The 16,980-nt window shown below is 47.2% G+C and overlaps 1 protein-coding gene across 3 annotated transcripts in view; it reads left to right on the forward strand.

Moving 5' to 3' along the window:
* Nucleotides 1-7,243: 7,243 nt before the first annotated feature.
* Col2a1 (collagen type II alpha 1 chain) overlaps nucleotides 7,244-16,980 on the forward strand; it is a 30,917-nt gene continuing 21,180 nt past the window's right edge. Inside the window, exons 1-11 of one of the 3 annotated variants that reach the window (XM_005324868.5) lie at nucleotides 7,244-7,554; nucleotides 11,608-11,814; nucleotides 13,249-13,265; nucleotides 13,542-13,574; nucleotides 13,672-13,704; nucleotides 13,808-13,861; nucleotides 14,011-14,112; nucleotides 15,138-15,215; nucleotides 15,842-15,886; nucleotides 15,998-16,051; nucleotides 16,438-16,491. In XM_005324868.5, the coding sequence (XP_005324925.1) occupies nucleotides 7,470-7,554; nucleotides 11,608-11,814; nucleotides 13,249-13,265; nucleotides 13,542-13,574; nucleotides 13,672-13,704; nucleotides 13,808-13,861; nucleotides 14,011-14,112; nucleotides 15,138-15,215; nucleotides 15,842-15,886; nucleotides 15,998-16,051; nucleotides 16,438-16,491 (762 nt within the window). In that variant the 5' untranslated portion in view covers nucleotides 7,244-7,469. The remainder of the gene's footprint in view (nucleotides 7,555-11,607; nucleotides 11,815-13,248; nucleotides 13,266-13,541; nucleotides 13,575-13,671; nucleotides 13,705-13,807; nucleotides 13,862-14,010; nucleotides 14,113-15,137; nucleotides 15,216-15,841; nucleotides 15,887-15,997; nucleotides 16,052-16,437; nucleotides 16,492-16,980) is intronic. The other 2 variants (XM_078014781.1, XM_005324869.4) reach the window with 2 other exon arrangements.

Here is a 16,980-nt window from a genome sequence, read left to right on the forward strand (position 1 = left end):
GCTGAGAAACTGGCCTGCAGGCTGGAGTCGGGGTGTGGGGGTACAAAGGACAGCGATGACCTGGCTGCCCCACACAGGTGTCTCTGGTGGGGGCAGACAAGGTCCCTCACTGAGTTTGTGGCACACACTGTCCTTCTATTCCCTCTCCAGATTGTTTTTGGCAGCAGAGCCAACTAGAAACTTCTCACATGTTCCCTTGAGCTTTTCAGGGACTTCCTGGAGGGCAGGCCCACCCCACAGAGCAGGATAAACTTGGTATCCAGGGGCCAGCTGGCTTTCTCTAAGTAGTGAATAACCTGCAAGAACCAAAGAAGATCCAGTCAACTCCATGCCTTCAGTGATACTGCCCACTCAGGAGCACTCAACTCTCAGGAGTCCCTGAAGGGCACCACTTCACATTAATTAAGGCGGTAGTAGGAAGGAGGGAAAGGTAGCACATCCACTTCCCTCCCAGCTTTGCCTTGATACTTCCCATGGAATCCAGATGTCATGTTCTAATTGTGGGCCAGTCTCTTCCTAGTATAATCCCATTTCCTAATGGAGAAACGAAATGTAGGAAAGTAACCTCCTACCTACTTCAGAAGGAGCCAATCTCCTGAGAGTTAACACATTCACACACGAAGCAGCAGCAGCAGGCTTTTCCATTCCTCTCTGTCTTAGTCTGTTTTCTGGAGCTGTAACAAAATATCTGAGACTGGGTTATTTATAAGGAAAAAGTATATTTTGACTCATGGTTCTGGAGACTGGGAAGTCCAAGAGCATGGTGCTAGTGAGGGCATTACGTTGCTTCATCTCATGGTGGAAAAGGAAAAGGCAAGCAGGTGTATGTGGAAGAGAATGAACAAATGAGCCAGTCTTGATTTAAAGACAGAAGGAGGAGGAGGAGGAGGAAGAGGAGGAGGAGGAGGAGGAGGAGGAGGAGGAGGAGGAGGAGGAGGAGGAGAAGAAGAAGAAGAAGAAGAAGAAGAAGAAGAAGAAGAAGAAGAAGAAGAAGAAGAGGACCCACTTGCAAGAATGAACTCCTTTCTGCAAGAAAGACATTTAATCCACTTACTGACATAATCACCTCCTAAGTCTTCATCTCCCAACTACTTTATATGGCAAATTTCAACATGAAATTTCAGGGGAGTCAGGGAAGCCATATTCAAAACATAGCACTCTCTCTAACTCCTATCACCCTTCTGCTACCTTAAACCCAGGCCCCCTGTTTGAGCTGCCTGCATCTAAGGCACATGAGCCCAAGCATCCTAACTGCTGGCCATGTCAACCACACTCTTTCTATTTAAAGCTAGATATTATCTATTCATCCACCAGCAGTTAGATTTCTTGAGTCTTTATGTTTTGGTACCAGGGATTAAACCCAGGGGTGCTTTACCACTGAGCCATGTCCCCAGCCCTTTTTGTGTTTTATTTTGAGGCAGAGTCTCACTAAGTTGCTCAGGCCCTCACTAACTTGCTGAAGCTGGCCTTGAACTTTTGATCCTTCTGTCTTAGCCTCCCAAAAGGCTGGGATTAGAGGTGTGTGCCATGATGCCTATGATTTCTCTAGTCTTAATGCACAGAAGAGCTATCTGGAAAACTTGGTAAAAGCTAATTCTGATTTAGTAGCTTCTGTTTTTCTAACCTGGGGTAGTTTGATGCTGCTGGTCTATGGCCCAAACTTGCATTTGCAGAACTTAGAGCACTCACTAGGTGACAGCACTGTGCAGATAGACTTTGTAGGGTAAATTTTGGTTTCTAAGTTATGGACCCTGCTCTCCAGGAGGTAATCAAATAGACTCACATGGGGTTTCTTACACATTTGAGGGATGGATGGATAGACGCATGAATGACTTAAGGCACAACTTCATGGTATGGGTTGTACACAAGTTCATTAAGAGAAAAAGCCAGACAGATAGGAGGTAGAAGCCACTCATCTTGCCATGTCTCACGAGTAATTGACCCCTCAAAGGTGTTCACTGTGCCATGGCTTGGTGCTCTCTGGCTCTTGGAAATGGCTGTAGTCTGATGTGGAACCCATTGCTTCATATGGAACTCTGCTGAGAGTGCTTGAACATCTCTGCATTGAGGCATTTATTTTCTTCCCTGAACTTCAGAACCATTAAGAGCTGACCCATTCCTTAAAGCCAGATACTATGAACTTCAAGAAAATGCAAGATTTTGCCTGGAAAGAATTTTTTAATGAAATGGGGAGATCATTTATGGATAAAAGTATAGTCAGTTCTCAAAAAGTAAATCTGACAAACCCAGACATCATTATTCATAGCCCCCCAAAACCTACCTAATAGGAGATAAGTAAAAGGGAAAAGCAAGAAGTAAGGCAGGTCTGAGCCAGATGCAGTGACAACTAGCTCCCTTCAAGGAGTCTTACATGTCTGGCCTTGATTTCATCCTTACTTCTGTGTCTTATTCCCAGGGGCCTTGAGGCTGACTCTGCACTGTTCTGGAACCCCTGCCATGTCTTCTCGTTCACTGGCACTTGTTTGGACTCCAACAGGACCTGTTTTACCCTCTCAATATATCTCTGCCTCTGCAAACCCCACTCATCCTTGGAGTCTCTCGCAGAAAACCTTCCTCAGCTTATTCTTCCCCTCCCCCTTCCTTCTTCCCGACTCCTCTTTTTCATCCCTCCTCTAGCCTCCTCTCCCCTCTGTTTTCTTTCTTTCCTTTTCTTTAACCATCAATGCCTTCTCTCCTCTTCTCTTCTCCCTCTCTCTTACACAGAGTATCTTTCTTGCAATATTTTTCATCAACATTTTCCTCTTGTCTCCTCTAGAGATTTGGAGGTAGCATCTGAATACTCTGTTTCCCCACTTCATACAGAAGTGGGTGTTTAGTACAAATGCTAAATGAATTTGTATGGCACTGGGACAGGACTAAAGAGACTGGGTGGGATTCTTAATGCTGTTTGCATTTGAGAATACATAGTAACACATTTATGCTCCTATGGAATGGAATGTACGCCATAAATCTGGAAAAACCTATCCTGGACAGTCCTGATCCTGTTACTCTGGCCCAAAAATGCCAAAGGAAAACATAAACACATCTTGAAAGGCTGTCTGAATCCAGCCCAACCAACAGAGTCTGGGTGTCAGAGAGGAGGCTGTGCCCACCCCCTCTCCTGGGCTGTCTGTGTGAAGTGTGTGCATTCACCACCTGCCATATTTGGGGTGGTTTTAACTCTTTGGAATGTGAATCCTTCCTCACTTTATCACTATTTTTAAATGGGGTTTATGTAGAGGAAGAGAAAGAGATCTTTTCTTTAGGGTCTGCCTACAAAAATCTTTCTCAATAAGACTGTGTCTACGAGAGTCTAAATTTAATATGCCTCTAAAAGAGAGAGAAAATCATGAAATGGTTATTTTTGTCTACCCGTCACAGAATTAGTGATTTAATCCATCTGTTTTGCTGAGTTTGTCTGATTTGACACTATCGTATCTGTTTAACTGCTATCTGTTGTACCTACTGTTATGCATGTTGGGCTTAGAGGTAAGTGAATGATCATGGTCATCTGGATCTTCTCCTCAGACATTCATGTCCATTTTCTACCAAGCAGGGTAGAAAATTTTAAGTACAATAGCTCCAGAAATTGTGGCACTTCCTCAACTATCTGACCCTCGTATAAGGTTTTGCACATTAAATGAACGAACACTTATTTTCATTATGTTTTTAATTAACTTTTATTGGGGCATTATAATTATGCATAATAATGGGATTCACTGTGACAATTCTTATATGCATATATCATAATTGGGTCAATTTCAGTCCCCAGTACCTTCCCTTTTCCTCCTGCTTCTTCCGCTCATTCCCTTCCTCTACTCTACTGACCGCCCTTCTAATTTCATAATGTTTAAAATGGAATCATATTTCCCTGTCTCCTCTGAGAGACCATATTAAACCTAAATTAACACTTTACTGAACATTTAAGTTCATCGTTATCAGCCACAGGGACTGTAGAAGATGCTGTAAATGAGGACGATAGGGCCTTTGACTCTGTGCCCTATTGACCCTAGGCTTCCATTTCTCATATTCATCATGTCAACCTCATATTGCTCCTCTGTCTCCTCTCTTTTGGTCCCTCCTTCCCATTTTTATTGCACTGTCTTCCCAAAACTGCTCTCTTATCTTTTGTCTATTGTCTGCCTCAAATCAGTGAGGTCAGATGATGCTACTTGTTAATACATTATGTGAACTATGGACTCACAGACACAGTAAAAGTTATTCTACTTATTTTATAAAATGCATAAGCATAAGCTTTAGTGTGTAACATAAATTGTGGCTACTCAGAGGATTATTTCCCCCTTCTTTTAGATCTCATGGGAATGCACTGGATAATGAAATGGTTAGATAAAACATCTTCAAATCAGTAAATAAGTGATTTTTCATTTTTCTTTCTTTCTTTTCTTTTTTTTTCTTTTTTCTTTTTTTGCTACACATAGGCTTAATTCTAGTTTGAATCACAAATTAGAGGTTTTAAAATTGTAGTTGCTTGAATTCATGGACAGATAACATTAATACTGATGTTTAGTCGGCTTTAGAATTTAAATAATTTCAATAGTTTATTTTGACTTTTCAACTTATTTTTTTTGCTCTTGTCAATTCCCATCTCCAATGAATCTGGAATATAGGAGCTTAGGGTCAACAGGGTACAGAATTAATGATTCTATAGTCTCCAGGGTTCTCATCTTTCAATGAAGAAGTAGGAAACTAAACTTGACTTTTACAGATGGACTATGATTATTGGAAAGAATCCAGCACACTTATATGTAGATAAACCTATTGGCAAAGATGAATTACAGAGTTAAAGAAGGAAATTAAGAGCACATTAGTAATGCAAGTATGTATCACTCTGCTGCTCAATAACCTAAGTTGTTTGGGGGTAAATTTCCATTTTTTTCATATATTTTAGTGTTTTCTCCCAGATTCTTTTTTCTTTTCCTGATGAATTTTTTTGACCATTTGTATTTAAGAACAATTGCTTGAATGTCTATATTTGAAGTTGCTTATTTATTTATTTATTTATATCAGAGATTGAGTCTAGGAGCACTTAACCACTGAGCCACATCCCTGGCCCTTCTTTATATTTGTTTTTGTTTTTTAAGACAGGGCCTCACCAAGTTGCTGAGTATGGATTTGAACTTGCTGTTCTCCTGCCTCAGACTCCTGAGCTGCTGGGATTACAAGTGTGCACCACCACACCTGGCTTATAGTTGCTTATGTATTGGTTGTATCAGAAGATAAATTCTACTTTGCATCTAAATTAATTAGCCCACAAGTTCTTACCTATGTGCTAACAAAACCAAAAGGTCTTAACTATGTGCTAAAATTGTGTTAGGTATAGTCCTTGTCCCCAAGGAGCTTCCATGATCACTGGTGAGACAAGACCAGTGAAAATAAGAGGGGGGAATGAAAACCACACCAAAAATGTAGGTAGCTTAGAGTACAGGTGTAGATATAGGCTATAGATGCCAGAGGGAACCAGGAAGGAGGGAAACAAGGCATTCTACAGATAGATACTGGGAAAGCCTTCTCTTAACAAGTATGCAGAATTTGGTTATTCTACCTTCTAGGTGGAGAAGATGGGACCCATGGCCCCAAGAAGAACATGGGACCCTGCAGCTTGAAGTGAGCTTTCTTCTAGCAGAGGCTAGGACTGGGGAAGGGCCTAGAGCTGAATGCAAGACTTTGAAGATAGAAGGATTGGGAGACAAGGAAGGTTTATGACAGATAAAGGAGATGTTCTACAGTGGTCTAATCCTTCAACTTCCCCATCCAGACTGTACAAAACATAGAATCATCTTTTAAATAATAGAATTATTTTTTCCTCTCTCCAGCCAGCATACTTGCACAGAAATTAAGTTGTCACACACTTGGAACTTCTGTTTCTAGTTTGAGAATCTTCAAAGGGTGAGGTGGGAAGGGGGGAAGCCCAAACCCTCCTGCAAACGTGAACCCGGTTGGTGATGTCTAGGAGTAAACCTCCACAGAACCCAGTTCCCCGGAGAGGAAAGGTCTGCTTTAGTAAGATCCTAAACTCTGAATTTCATTTTTGCTTTACGTTCTTTGGGCACCATCTCATTCATGAGGAAGAAGGTCTGTACGGGAAATGTTCCTCGTTGATAGCAAAAAAGACTCCAAGGCCCAAAAGAGGAAATCAGCTGGGCTGGGGAGAAAGCTGTTTGGGCTAAGCTGCGGGAAGGCAGTCACTGGGGGGAGGCGAGGTGAAGTAGGAAACAGAGGGCCAAGGGACCAACTAGGAAATTCTGGCGCTTCTCCCCTAGCTCACAGAACTTGGTCCAGCTGGAGCGGCCTCCTGGCTCCCTGGCTTGGGCCGCACATTGACCAACCGTCCCTGGCCAGTCCTACTAGAAGTGCCCACTCCCCCGCGGGGACTCCCGGACCCCCGCCAGGAACAGTAGACACCACGTCTGAGCCTGGAAGTAGACAGTGCCCCCTCCTCCATCCGGGCAGCGTGCACCGTGCACCGTTTTGTCTCAGCTCCCTAGGTTCTTTGCGGCTCCTTCAGCCCCTTCCTAGGGCCTGCCCCTGCCCCCACACCTTCACACAGGTCTCTCTGTGCAGGAACACACAGGCCCCTTTCCTGGCTGTCTGCTCAGGCCAACGTCTGCCTAGTCTCCAGAGGACACTCTTTCATCGCTTAGCTAGATGGGGGAGGGATTGGGGAGGGGGGCATCGCTCTGAATCTCCAGGTGGGAGTCCAGAGCCAGGTACACCCAGAAAGTGCTAGAAGATAGGTCGGGGCAATCTCCAAAAGTGGCTCTACCAACCGGTCTTCAAGATTTAGGACCCCGGACAATTCGTAGGCTCCCCTCCGCCACCACTTCCAAACGCCAACGCGGTGCCCCTCTCCCCCTACTGCTATTGCTTTCCTCTTTCCTCCCTGTCCTTTCGGTCCTGGTCTAGGGCTCCTGGCATGTGCCTCTGCAAACAACCCCCTCCCCTCCAACCCCGGTAGAACTCCGAGGGGAGGGCCGAGAGGCCCCCCCTTCCAGCCTGTGGATGGAGAGGGCAGTGTCACAGTCCCAGGTGGAGGGGGGGAGCTGGGGACCATCTCATCGCCCCGCCCGATCAGGCCACTGGGCACACAGAGGTGGGGGGCAAGAAGCCTGGCGGGCGCAGAGGGGGATCCGGCCCGGGCAGGTGCGGGCTCTGGCTGGGCCCGGGCGGGCTCCGGGGGCGGGGTCTCAGGTTACAGCCCCGCAGGGGGCCGGGGGGCGGCCCGCGGTTTGGGTGAATTTGCCAGCCTGGAGAGGGACCGGGTGCATATAACGGGCGCCGCTGCCGGGAGAAGACGCAGAGCGCTGCTGGGCTGCCGGGTCTCCCGCCTTCTCCTTCTAAACCAAGGGCCTTCTGCATGAGGGCGCGGTAGAGACCCGGACCCGCGCCGCGCTCCTGCCGCCTCGCCGCTCTCCGCTCGGGCCCGGCTCCGCCAGGCCCCGCGGTGAGCCATGATCCGCCTCGGGGCTCCCCAGACGCTGGTACTGCTGACGCTGCTCGTTGCCGCTGTCCTTCGGTGTCAGGGCCAGGATCTCCGTAAGTAGCCCACAAGTCCCTGCCTGCTTCCCTTCAATGCGTCCTTTCTCATCCTCGTCCCCAGTCTGCTGCGGCTCCGGAGCGGATGAGTCGGTGTTAGAAAGGCTTTCAGAGTGGTTGAGCCTCGAGATTTAGGCGCAGGATATGAGGGACTCACTAAGCCGAGTTCTGCAAGTGAAGGGCTCGGTTCCAGCGTCCTCAGTGCGGATCGCGGCTGGAGGCAATTGCAGGTCTCTATATTGAGCGAGAATATTGAACTTGTAAAGTGTCGGATTCGAGAAGTTTGTGCACCGATATAAACGTGCTCTTTTCCATCAGTTCTGATAGGTCCACAAGCATTCAGCTCGCCTTTCTAATGCACTTCGAGTTCAGCAAAACAGATTATGGCCCATCGAATTTAGAAGAACTAGGAAAGAGATCGATCGAGGAAGCGAAAAGGATGACTTCGTAGCCTTCCAGGGGTTGGAGGTTAAGGGGTTCAAAGAGGAGTTAGACAAAGAGGACTAACTCTGACACTGGTGGGCTGAAATCTGAGGCCACAAAGAAAGGCTGCGGAGAGGCGCTAGGGGACCTCGGCGCATTTCTTGAGTTCCCTCCCCTCCCGGCTGGACCCAGAGTAAGGTGCAGCCCTCATCTCGGGTTCCTCCCTTCCCTCTTCTGGTGAAGGCTACAGAAACTTCCCGTAGGAGAGGCCTTCTGAAAGGCGATAACATTCGAACCAGACCAGCTCTTCAAATGGCCCTGAAAATAGCACCCCAGAAGACTGAGGTCTTCTTCCCCTATACCTTCCAGAGGTACTACAATGAGATACTTTTCTAAGCTTTTGGAACTCACTGAGCCAGGCTGCTGGTGTGTGTGTGTGTGTGTGTGTGTGTGTGTGTGTGTGTGTGTGTGTGTAAGGGGACACGGCTGGTTGGTTGCTGTGACTGTTTCAGCGGAATATAGTTAGAGATGGCAGTTTTACAGTTTGGTCCAAAGGCAGTTCGGACCGCACCTTTCCACTGCCCCTTTTCAAAAAGTCCACTGTCTGGGATTATATTCAGGACAAACGAAGCCTGGAAAGTGTATTAGGTAAAGAGGATTTTTTTCCACGTGTTTGGGCACGTTTCCGATGGCTGGGATTCCAGCCCCGTCTTTGTATGTTGCAGATTGTAAATCAATCGCAGGTGAAACTTTTTTGGGGGGAGGGGAGATCAAAGTCTCTCTGCCTTGTAGGCTTTGTGCGCTCTCGCCTGCCACCAGGCTGTCGCCAGAGATGATTTGGAAGGCGGCGGACCCAGGCGGACTTTCCGTTCATTAGAACTACTGATTCCGGCGGGGGCAGGGCTGGAGTCCGCGATGCAGCAGGAAGCCAGGAGCAGAAGGCTGGCTGCATCGCCCAGTAGTTTACTAAGCTGAATCCCGCTCCGAATCATTTGGGGGAATACGGCGTGTCTGGACGTCGTCTAGGCTCAGACTGACTGTATTTTTTTTTTTTTTTACAAAATTTGCAAGCACACATCCAACAAATCTGTCTTCCTGACTGACCTCGCTTTAGTGCCCAATGAGATTTAACAGGGTGACTAAAATAATTCCCCAAGTTTTCATTTGAGATCATCGGGGCTCGGTTAAGCGGCAGAGCGTTCACTGCCGCTTCTTTTCAGGCACAGGGTGAATTCCGTAGCTCTTTGGGTCCAAACCTTCCAGTCGCTCCTTCTCCCAAGGGAAGTTATTCAGCATCTGAACCACTGATTTTACACACTGCCTCGTCCGGTTTACTCAGGGCGCACCCCCGACCTCGGCGCCGCCTGGGGTCCGCAGATCCAAAGAAGTGACGTGGGGGAAACGCGCAGCCTGCGTGGACGTCAGGAATGTCAGAAACCTCGAATCTGCCACGCCCCTCCTCCCCATCTTTCCACGAGTTTGAGAAACTTCTTGGCGTCGGCTTCTTTGACCCACATCTGCATTTCACAGCCCTCGCCTCTGAAAGCGCCCCTGGCTCAGGGGAGAGACCTCAATCCTCCTTTGTAAGGCTGTTTGAGTTAGGAGATTGGCAGCGATGGCTTCCAGATGGGGCTGAAACCCTGCCCGTATTTATTTAAACTGGTTCCTCGCGGAGACCTGTGAATTGGGCTCTGTATGCGCTCGAGAAAAGCCCCATTCATGAGAGGCTAGGTCCGGTGGGTTCCCCGGGACTCCCCGACCCCCTCTCCCACAATGCCCCCCTGTGCCAGCCCGCCGCCACCTCCCGGGCTCCAGCCCTATGCGAAGAGGCGGCAAAGCAAACAGTTCCCCGAAAGAGGTAGCTTTTTAATTGGCCTGCCACAAAGAATCACTTATAGAGCGCTTGGGTAATGAAGGGAACCGGATCAGGCGCGCTGGGATGCTATCTGCAGCCGTTTTCGTGCAGCAATTATGGTAGCGCTGTTCTCCTCCGTCCACACCTAAGGGATCCAGTTACGGTGCTGGCTCCTTTCAGGGGCAGTCATTTAATCCCACTTTTTACTCTCCCAGTGTCTGCGGGCGAGCCGCGTCCAAAGCCTCAGCCACAAAGAGTCAGCCAGTGGCTCTCACACCCAACGCTGCCCGGCCCCGCCCCTGCGCCCGCGCATCCCGCGGGCGGCTCTTCCTGGAGAAATCTGATCCGCTTTTTCGACGCACCCGCCTCTCCCGGCATCGCCCCCTTTCCTTCCCCAGCCCTCTAGGGTGGGAGTGGGCTCTTCCATAGTCTAGAATGGGCACCATTACCGACGCCCCCTCTCCTCTTTCACCTTGCTCATCTCCTTCATTTTAGCGGTGGGTGTGACCCAGCAGCTTCGATGTTTCCTTTGGGATCCCCTCATTTTCCCGTTGACTATCTTACCTAAAGGGTAAATGGATTTCTTCTAGTGAAAAAGAAAAGAGAAACATTTATCTTGAGATTTGCTCTCTCCTTCAAGAGCAGTGGGCGGGTCCGTAGCTCTCCACGCTTACTGGGTTTGTGGCTCTATCCTATTATTCATCCACTGCTGTTGCCTTTGCTTTGGGGATTTTGATGAGAAAAACAGCGCTGGGCGCTCCCTAGCACGTGGTGCGGGCTCTTCAGCCCTTGGCGCTCTAAGGACTGCTCTTGTCAGCACAGGTTTCATTTGCAGCATGAATTCCAGACAGCAGGGCACTGGTGGAGAGGGACCAGTCCGGTGCTATTCTTCGTCTGCATTCTTGGAGGAGGCCAAGACCGGTCGGGCCAATCTTAGCCCAGGCCGAGCATTTAAAGCCTCCTGTCCACAAATTGAGGTGCTGTCTGAAGATGGAGACAGGGCCTCTGGGGGGGGGCACTCTAGAGGTCAGCACTGGGGTGGGGTGGGGTCCCTTCAGCCGGGCTTATCTTTCAAGTCATTTATTTGTCTGCCCTGGCCCCAAGTGTGTTATTCAAATGTGCCTGTTCTTCTTCCTAAGTCGGTCCTAATGCTAACATGGTGTAAACAATGTGGCAATATTCTAATTCTAATAGCCTCTCCTTTCCCTGACTCTTTTCCCTTATGTACACATTTTGTGGAACCTGGCTGTTCATAGATTCTAATTTTTGTGGATCGAATTTTCTACATTCTCACTGGATTTTAGCTGTCAGCTGTATTTAGCAAATTCCACGATTCCTAAAGGAAGGTGAAAAAGAAGACCTCTCTGTACTTTGGCTTTGTGTTCTCACCATTTTCCAGTCTTCTCTACTTTTAAATTCCTTGGCTTACTGCTCAGAGTCCTCTTCCTGCACACCTTCCAAATCACCCTCATCACCAGATCTCCCCCATACTGGATGGATGAAAAGAATATAGTCCCCTCCATCTTAATTGCTGGGTCAGAATTTTCACTGTGAATAAACAGCAGAGTACAAGGCACATACTAAATATTTGTGGAATACATGGAAGAATGAATGATATGTTTCGAAAAATAATTTATAAATTCTCTCTTAGTTGTGGTCCACATTCTTCAGCATTTGAGTGATGTCAAGTTGACTGCAACCTCTTTTTCTTTCTCTTCTGGCTCTCCACCCCACCTGCCCTTCGCTCTCTGCTTGCTCCACCCCACTTGGTGCAGAGGAGGCTGGCAGCTGTTTGCAGGATGGGCAGAGGTATAATGATAAGGATGTATGGAAGCCTGAGCCCTGCCGGATCTGTGTCTGTGACACTGGGACTGTCCTCTGCGATGACATAATCTGTGAAGACGTGAAAGACTGCCTCAGCCCTGAGATCCCCTTCGGAGAGTGCTGCCCCATCTGCCCAGCTGACCTCGCCACTACCAGTGGTCGTAATTTATTTATTTATTGTTTAACATAAATAAATTACTTGCAGGCACAGCAAATACCACCCCCCCACCCTGCCATGGATGTTGGTAACCTCTGCAAAGCAGAAGGGCTGGTTATCCATGGGACCCCAGCAGCAGAAAGGGGCAGAAAGGAAAGGCCACTTCTCATTTGCAGGTTGAAACCCAGTGAATCTGGGACACTAGAGGGGTCCTTCCTCACCCAACATCTCCAAAAACTATGCTTCTGACACATATGGAAATACAGATGTAATTCCACAAAAGTACCTTCTCTGAAATCATATCTGCAAATTACTAGAGCCGAAATGGAGAGCAAATACTCTAGCCAAACCATGAGTTAATTCCTCCTCTGTCACTTACACCTTGTATCTCTATAGACCTCCACGCATATGGTCCTATGTATGGAGAAACCTCTGCGGGTGAGTAGGGAGACAGAGGAGGGGGATTCTACTTTGAGATATGGGACATTGGTGGTATTTCCTCTTTGCTTTTAACTCCCTTGAACTTGACCACCAATTAAAACTTTAACAGGAGGAGGAGGGGCTGGGTTCTGGAGTTCAGTGGTAAAGAGTGAAGATGGATCCAGGGTAGAACCCCATGTGCCTGCACTCTGGTGGGTAGTTATTTACTCCCCGCTCAAACCAGTGCTGGTGGATGATGATATGTGCAGGGGACCCCTCCCTAGCATGCAAACAAATGTCCTGGCTCACTGCAGAGTGAGTGGTGATACATGTCTAGGCTTCTTAGGTAGCCCTCACTGTTCCTTTCAGAAAGGACAGTTGAAAAGGGAGCGAGAAGTTGCCTTTCCTTAACACTTCCCTACCACAGGCTCCTTGTATGTACAGACTTCCCATCATTTCTGAGGGGTCCAGGCCAGTGAAGTGTTGATTGCCCTAGGATTTGCTGCTGTGGTGTGGGAGGGGGATTGACTTGGGATTTGGGATGGCCCTGGCTGCAGTGCTTTTGGTAACTTCTGTGTCCTACTGTTTTTTTGTGCTTGCTTCAAGGAGACACGACTCTAATGTAAGACTTTCTAAGTCCCTAACTCTTCTTCTGGGAGGGTTTAGCATTGAGAAGGGCTTCTGGCCCTTTGGGGGAAAGAGAATTTTTCATACTTTCTTCCTTGGTGGCTGATTCCATCTTGGGCTCTTTCTTTTCTCTTTACCCTGCTGGTTCTTTTGCATGCTGCCTGCTTTTTGAATAGCAAAATCTGAGACACCTTTATTCTTCATGGGTTCTCAACAACCCTAGGGACACTGTGACCTTAACATTCCAATAGAAAGGTTCAGTGAAGCAACAAGAAGCAGCCTTTTTCCTTGGTTATGTCCTTTGATCTTCTAAAAAGAGTGTCTGAGTGACAAGAACTTATCCATCTGAAGAATCTTACCATCTCCTCTATTTTTTTTTCCTTTGCAGGAAAACCAGGACCAAAGGTAAAGGCTTTTTTCATTTCCTTTTGTACTTCTTCAGAAGCCATGCTAGGCTGATCCAGTCTGAGATTATCTACTTACTTATTTATTTAATGGTACTAGCCATCAAACCCAGGGTTTTGCTCTACTCCTGAGCTGCATCCCCAGTTCTGATGATTTCTTTAGACATCAGAAGATGTCTGTTTCAGAGGGCACCTCAATACTGGGACTGCTGGGCACGGTTTTAGATGGGGTTTAGTGGTTTACTCAGCTTAATTCTGTGAATGTTTGATGTTTCAGGGACAGAAAGGAGAACCAGGAGACATCAAGGATGTAAGTACAAATTATTCTCCTATCATGAGCATCCGTTGCTCTAAGTGGTTGTTGCCTGTACACTCCTCTAACTGGCCATCCTGTGGGTCTTTCACAGATCACAGGACCCAGAGGACCTCCTGGGCCCCAGGTAAGAAAGAAAGAAGTTTCTTCCCCCATCCCTCCCTAGCTGCATCTGGGTTACTGATCTGCGGGTTCCTGAACTTGTGGTCATCTATGTTCTTTACCTTCAGGGACCTGCAGGAGAACAAGGACCCAGAGGTGATCGTGGTGACAAAGGTGAAAAAGTGAGTAGAGAACAACACTGCTTGACCTCTGTAGACTCCCCATGTCGTCCAAGGCCTATGTGTGCCTGACTATGTCCTCAAGAGCTGCCTATAATCAGATGGCTCTTAATAATGCTTTCCATTGATGCCTTTTTTCTTTTTCTGCCAAGGGTCCTCCTGGACCTCGTGGCAGAGATGGAGAACCTGGAACCCCTGGTAATCCTGGCCCCCCTGGTCCTCCTGGCCCTCCCGGTCCCTCTGGCCTCGGTGGAGTAAGTATCCTTATTTCCCCTTCCCTTAGGCTGTCTCTCCAGAAATGTGGTTTCTAAATTGCTACTTGCACTTACCTGGATGGCTCCCAGGGCTGCCAGTAGTGTGTACATAGCTTGTCCTTGGGCTTTGCCCCCAGCCCTATAATTGCATAGAATCACATATTAGGAATGAGACTGCGGTGCTACAGGCTGACACCCTCCCACACACACACTGGGTTTCTGTAAAGAAAGTTTTCAGTTACCTGGATTCCTGATGTCTGTGCCATGTGGTTGATTCTTGGAGGTGGGTTTAGGGGCTTAGGGAAAGGATGACTGGGCACTTGTATTTTTTTGGAAGAGGAGTGACCACTGTCCTTGGAAGACATTTATTCTTGGTCCTTGCCAAGTACATTCCAAGCAACTATTCATTCGCATGAAAGAGCCCCACTGAGTAAAGGTGTGTGGCTAAAGTCGTGCTTGGAATTAAACCAATCAACAAATTATATTATTGCCCAGTTTTTGCAGGTTTGCCATTTTGATGTTTGCTGTGTTTTAAATTCTCAAACTTGAACGGGCTCACAGACGCCTACTACATCCCTTACTGAAATATTTCAAGACTGTTGATTTTAGTTCTTTGCTGGGCATTAGAGAACAAAGACCACCTTTAAAAGTGATGTTTTAGCTATATTTCTCAATATATGTTAAATAGTGTATGTAATGTTTTAGGGCATACAAATAATTCTATACAATGAAATACAAGGAACTGACACTCCTCCAAATACTTCTTCTTCTTCTAGTGAAATGTTTTTGCCACTGTAATTTTTTTCAAGTGTAAAAAGAATAGGATTTAATCAAGTGTTGCCACTATCACTTAGTAACATTCCCCAAACTATTTCTCAGGTATCATTGGTAATTCTGATTAATGCCAGATTAGTCTCTAACAGAGATTATCCAAGTAGACTTCTTTATCTCTTGATACAGCTGCCCAGCAAGTGGGAAGAGCCTACTTCTTCTCAACCTCCTAATGTTGTTGGGTTGATTTGCAGAACTTTGCTGCCCAGATGGCTGGAGGATTTGATGAGAAGGCTGGTGGTGCCCAGATGGGAGTAATGCAAGGACCAATGGTAAGAAAAGACAACAGTTCTTTGCAGCCCAAATGGCAGGAGGTGGCCCTTAGCAGAGCCAGAGAGTCTGACAATCTCTGTTTTGTAGATAATTGCTTAGAGCAGCTCTTCTCCTTCAGTTATGTAACCGACCCTTTAGTTAGCCCAACATATTTGTTTTTTAATGGTGATGGATGCCAGTTTTAATGATGCACTGGAGTGACTAAGAAAAAGGAGGATGGAGAGATACATATAGTTGATGTGTTAGAAGGCCAGTCGCTATTGCTCTTGGAATGAGAACTGAAGAAGGCAGACAGCAGCCACTGTTCTCCAGCATCCACAAGACTTCCAGCAGGAAATATCAGCCCTGCAGTCCTGACTTGGCACATGCTAAATGAAACTCAGACTTTAGTAAACATGGCTCCTATCCAGGAGAAAGCAAGGCCAACTTCTCTATCCAAATGGTGCCTATAAATAAAAATGGATGGTTTTGTGAGGAGTGGGAAATAAGAGGGAGCAGCCACTGTAGGGCCCCTGCCCATAGAGTATCTTCTTTTGTCCAGGCGTTTGACTGGGAGAAGGTGGCATCTTGGAGGCCACTGGTGAAGTATATATAAGTAAACCTCTGATTTTCTGTTCTAATACAGGGCCCCATGGGACCTCGAGGACCTCCAGGTCCTGCTGGTGCTCCTGTAAGTATTGAGTTTTTTCCTCTTGGGGGTGTTGTAGGTGCCTGTCAAACTCTCTGGTATCTTAGCACAGTTTGTGGGGGGTCAGCCTGATATCCTCACTTTCTTTTTTAGGGTCCTCAAGGATTTCAAGGCAACCCTGGTGAACCTGGTGAACCTGGCGTCTCTGTGAGTAGCAGCAGGGGCCCCACTGTACCCTGGAGAGCCTCTGATGATAGACCCCTCGGACCCTAGCTGCCATCCCCTTTTGGGTTCTGCCAGCTCTTTCCCACAGTGAGATGGCCCAGGGAAAATTAAGATGTCACTTCCTGGCTATGGAAGAACTCTGGAAGAAAACCAAGTGTGGCCAGGCCTTCGGGAACTCTGACATGACAGTCCTCTTTCTGGGGGTTGCCCTAGCCTGCGTTGTCCATCACTTCCTGGACAATGATCTGTTCTGCACCTTGACTCTGATCTTTCTTCTGTATAGGAGAATGGGTTTTCAAAACTACTATCCCTGAGTTTTGTCCACCATTAGGTGTCTCCCCCTCTAACCATCTTTACTTTGTTTGTAGGGTCCCATGGGTCCCCGTGGTCCTCCTGGCCTCCCTGGGAAACCTGGTGATGATGTGAGTATACCCGGGTAGTCAAATGGGAATTTTCCTCCTTTGAAAAGACCCCGACAGGGTGTGTTCTGGGGGGTGATAGGGAGGCACTTGGGTGGAAGCATCTTGAGGAACAAGAAGAGTCAGTCCAAAACTCTGATTCTACCTTCCTTGTGCATGCCCACTTGAGACTTAGCTTTCAAGTTTCCTGGAGACTGTTTGGATCCAATGAGAAAGGAAATAATGAAAACATCATTAGCCTCAGGAAGGGAAATTGAGAAGGGAGAGGAAAAACACAAGGCGGAAAGATGGGAAAGATGTTGAGAAGAACAAACAAAGAGAGAAATCATTCAACGCCCCAACATTATCTCAATTGTAAATGAGTTAGAAAAAGCTCAGCCTGAGTCAGGATGTCTACAAAGGATGCAAATAAAGTGAACAGACAAGAGTTGGTGCTTTCAAGCTGCTTTTATGAATAGCATTAGATAGTAACATCTCTTGAGGTTAGGGCAT

This window comes from Ictidomys tridecemlineatus, chromosome 6 (assembly GCF_052094955.1).
Source record: "Ictidomys tridecemlineatus isolate mIctTri1 chromosome 6, mIctTri1.hap1, whole genome shotgun sequence".
Lineage (NCBI taxonomy): Eukaryota > Metazoa > Chordata > Mammalia > Rodentia > Sciuridae > Ictidomys > Ictidomys tridecemlineatus.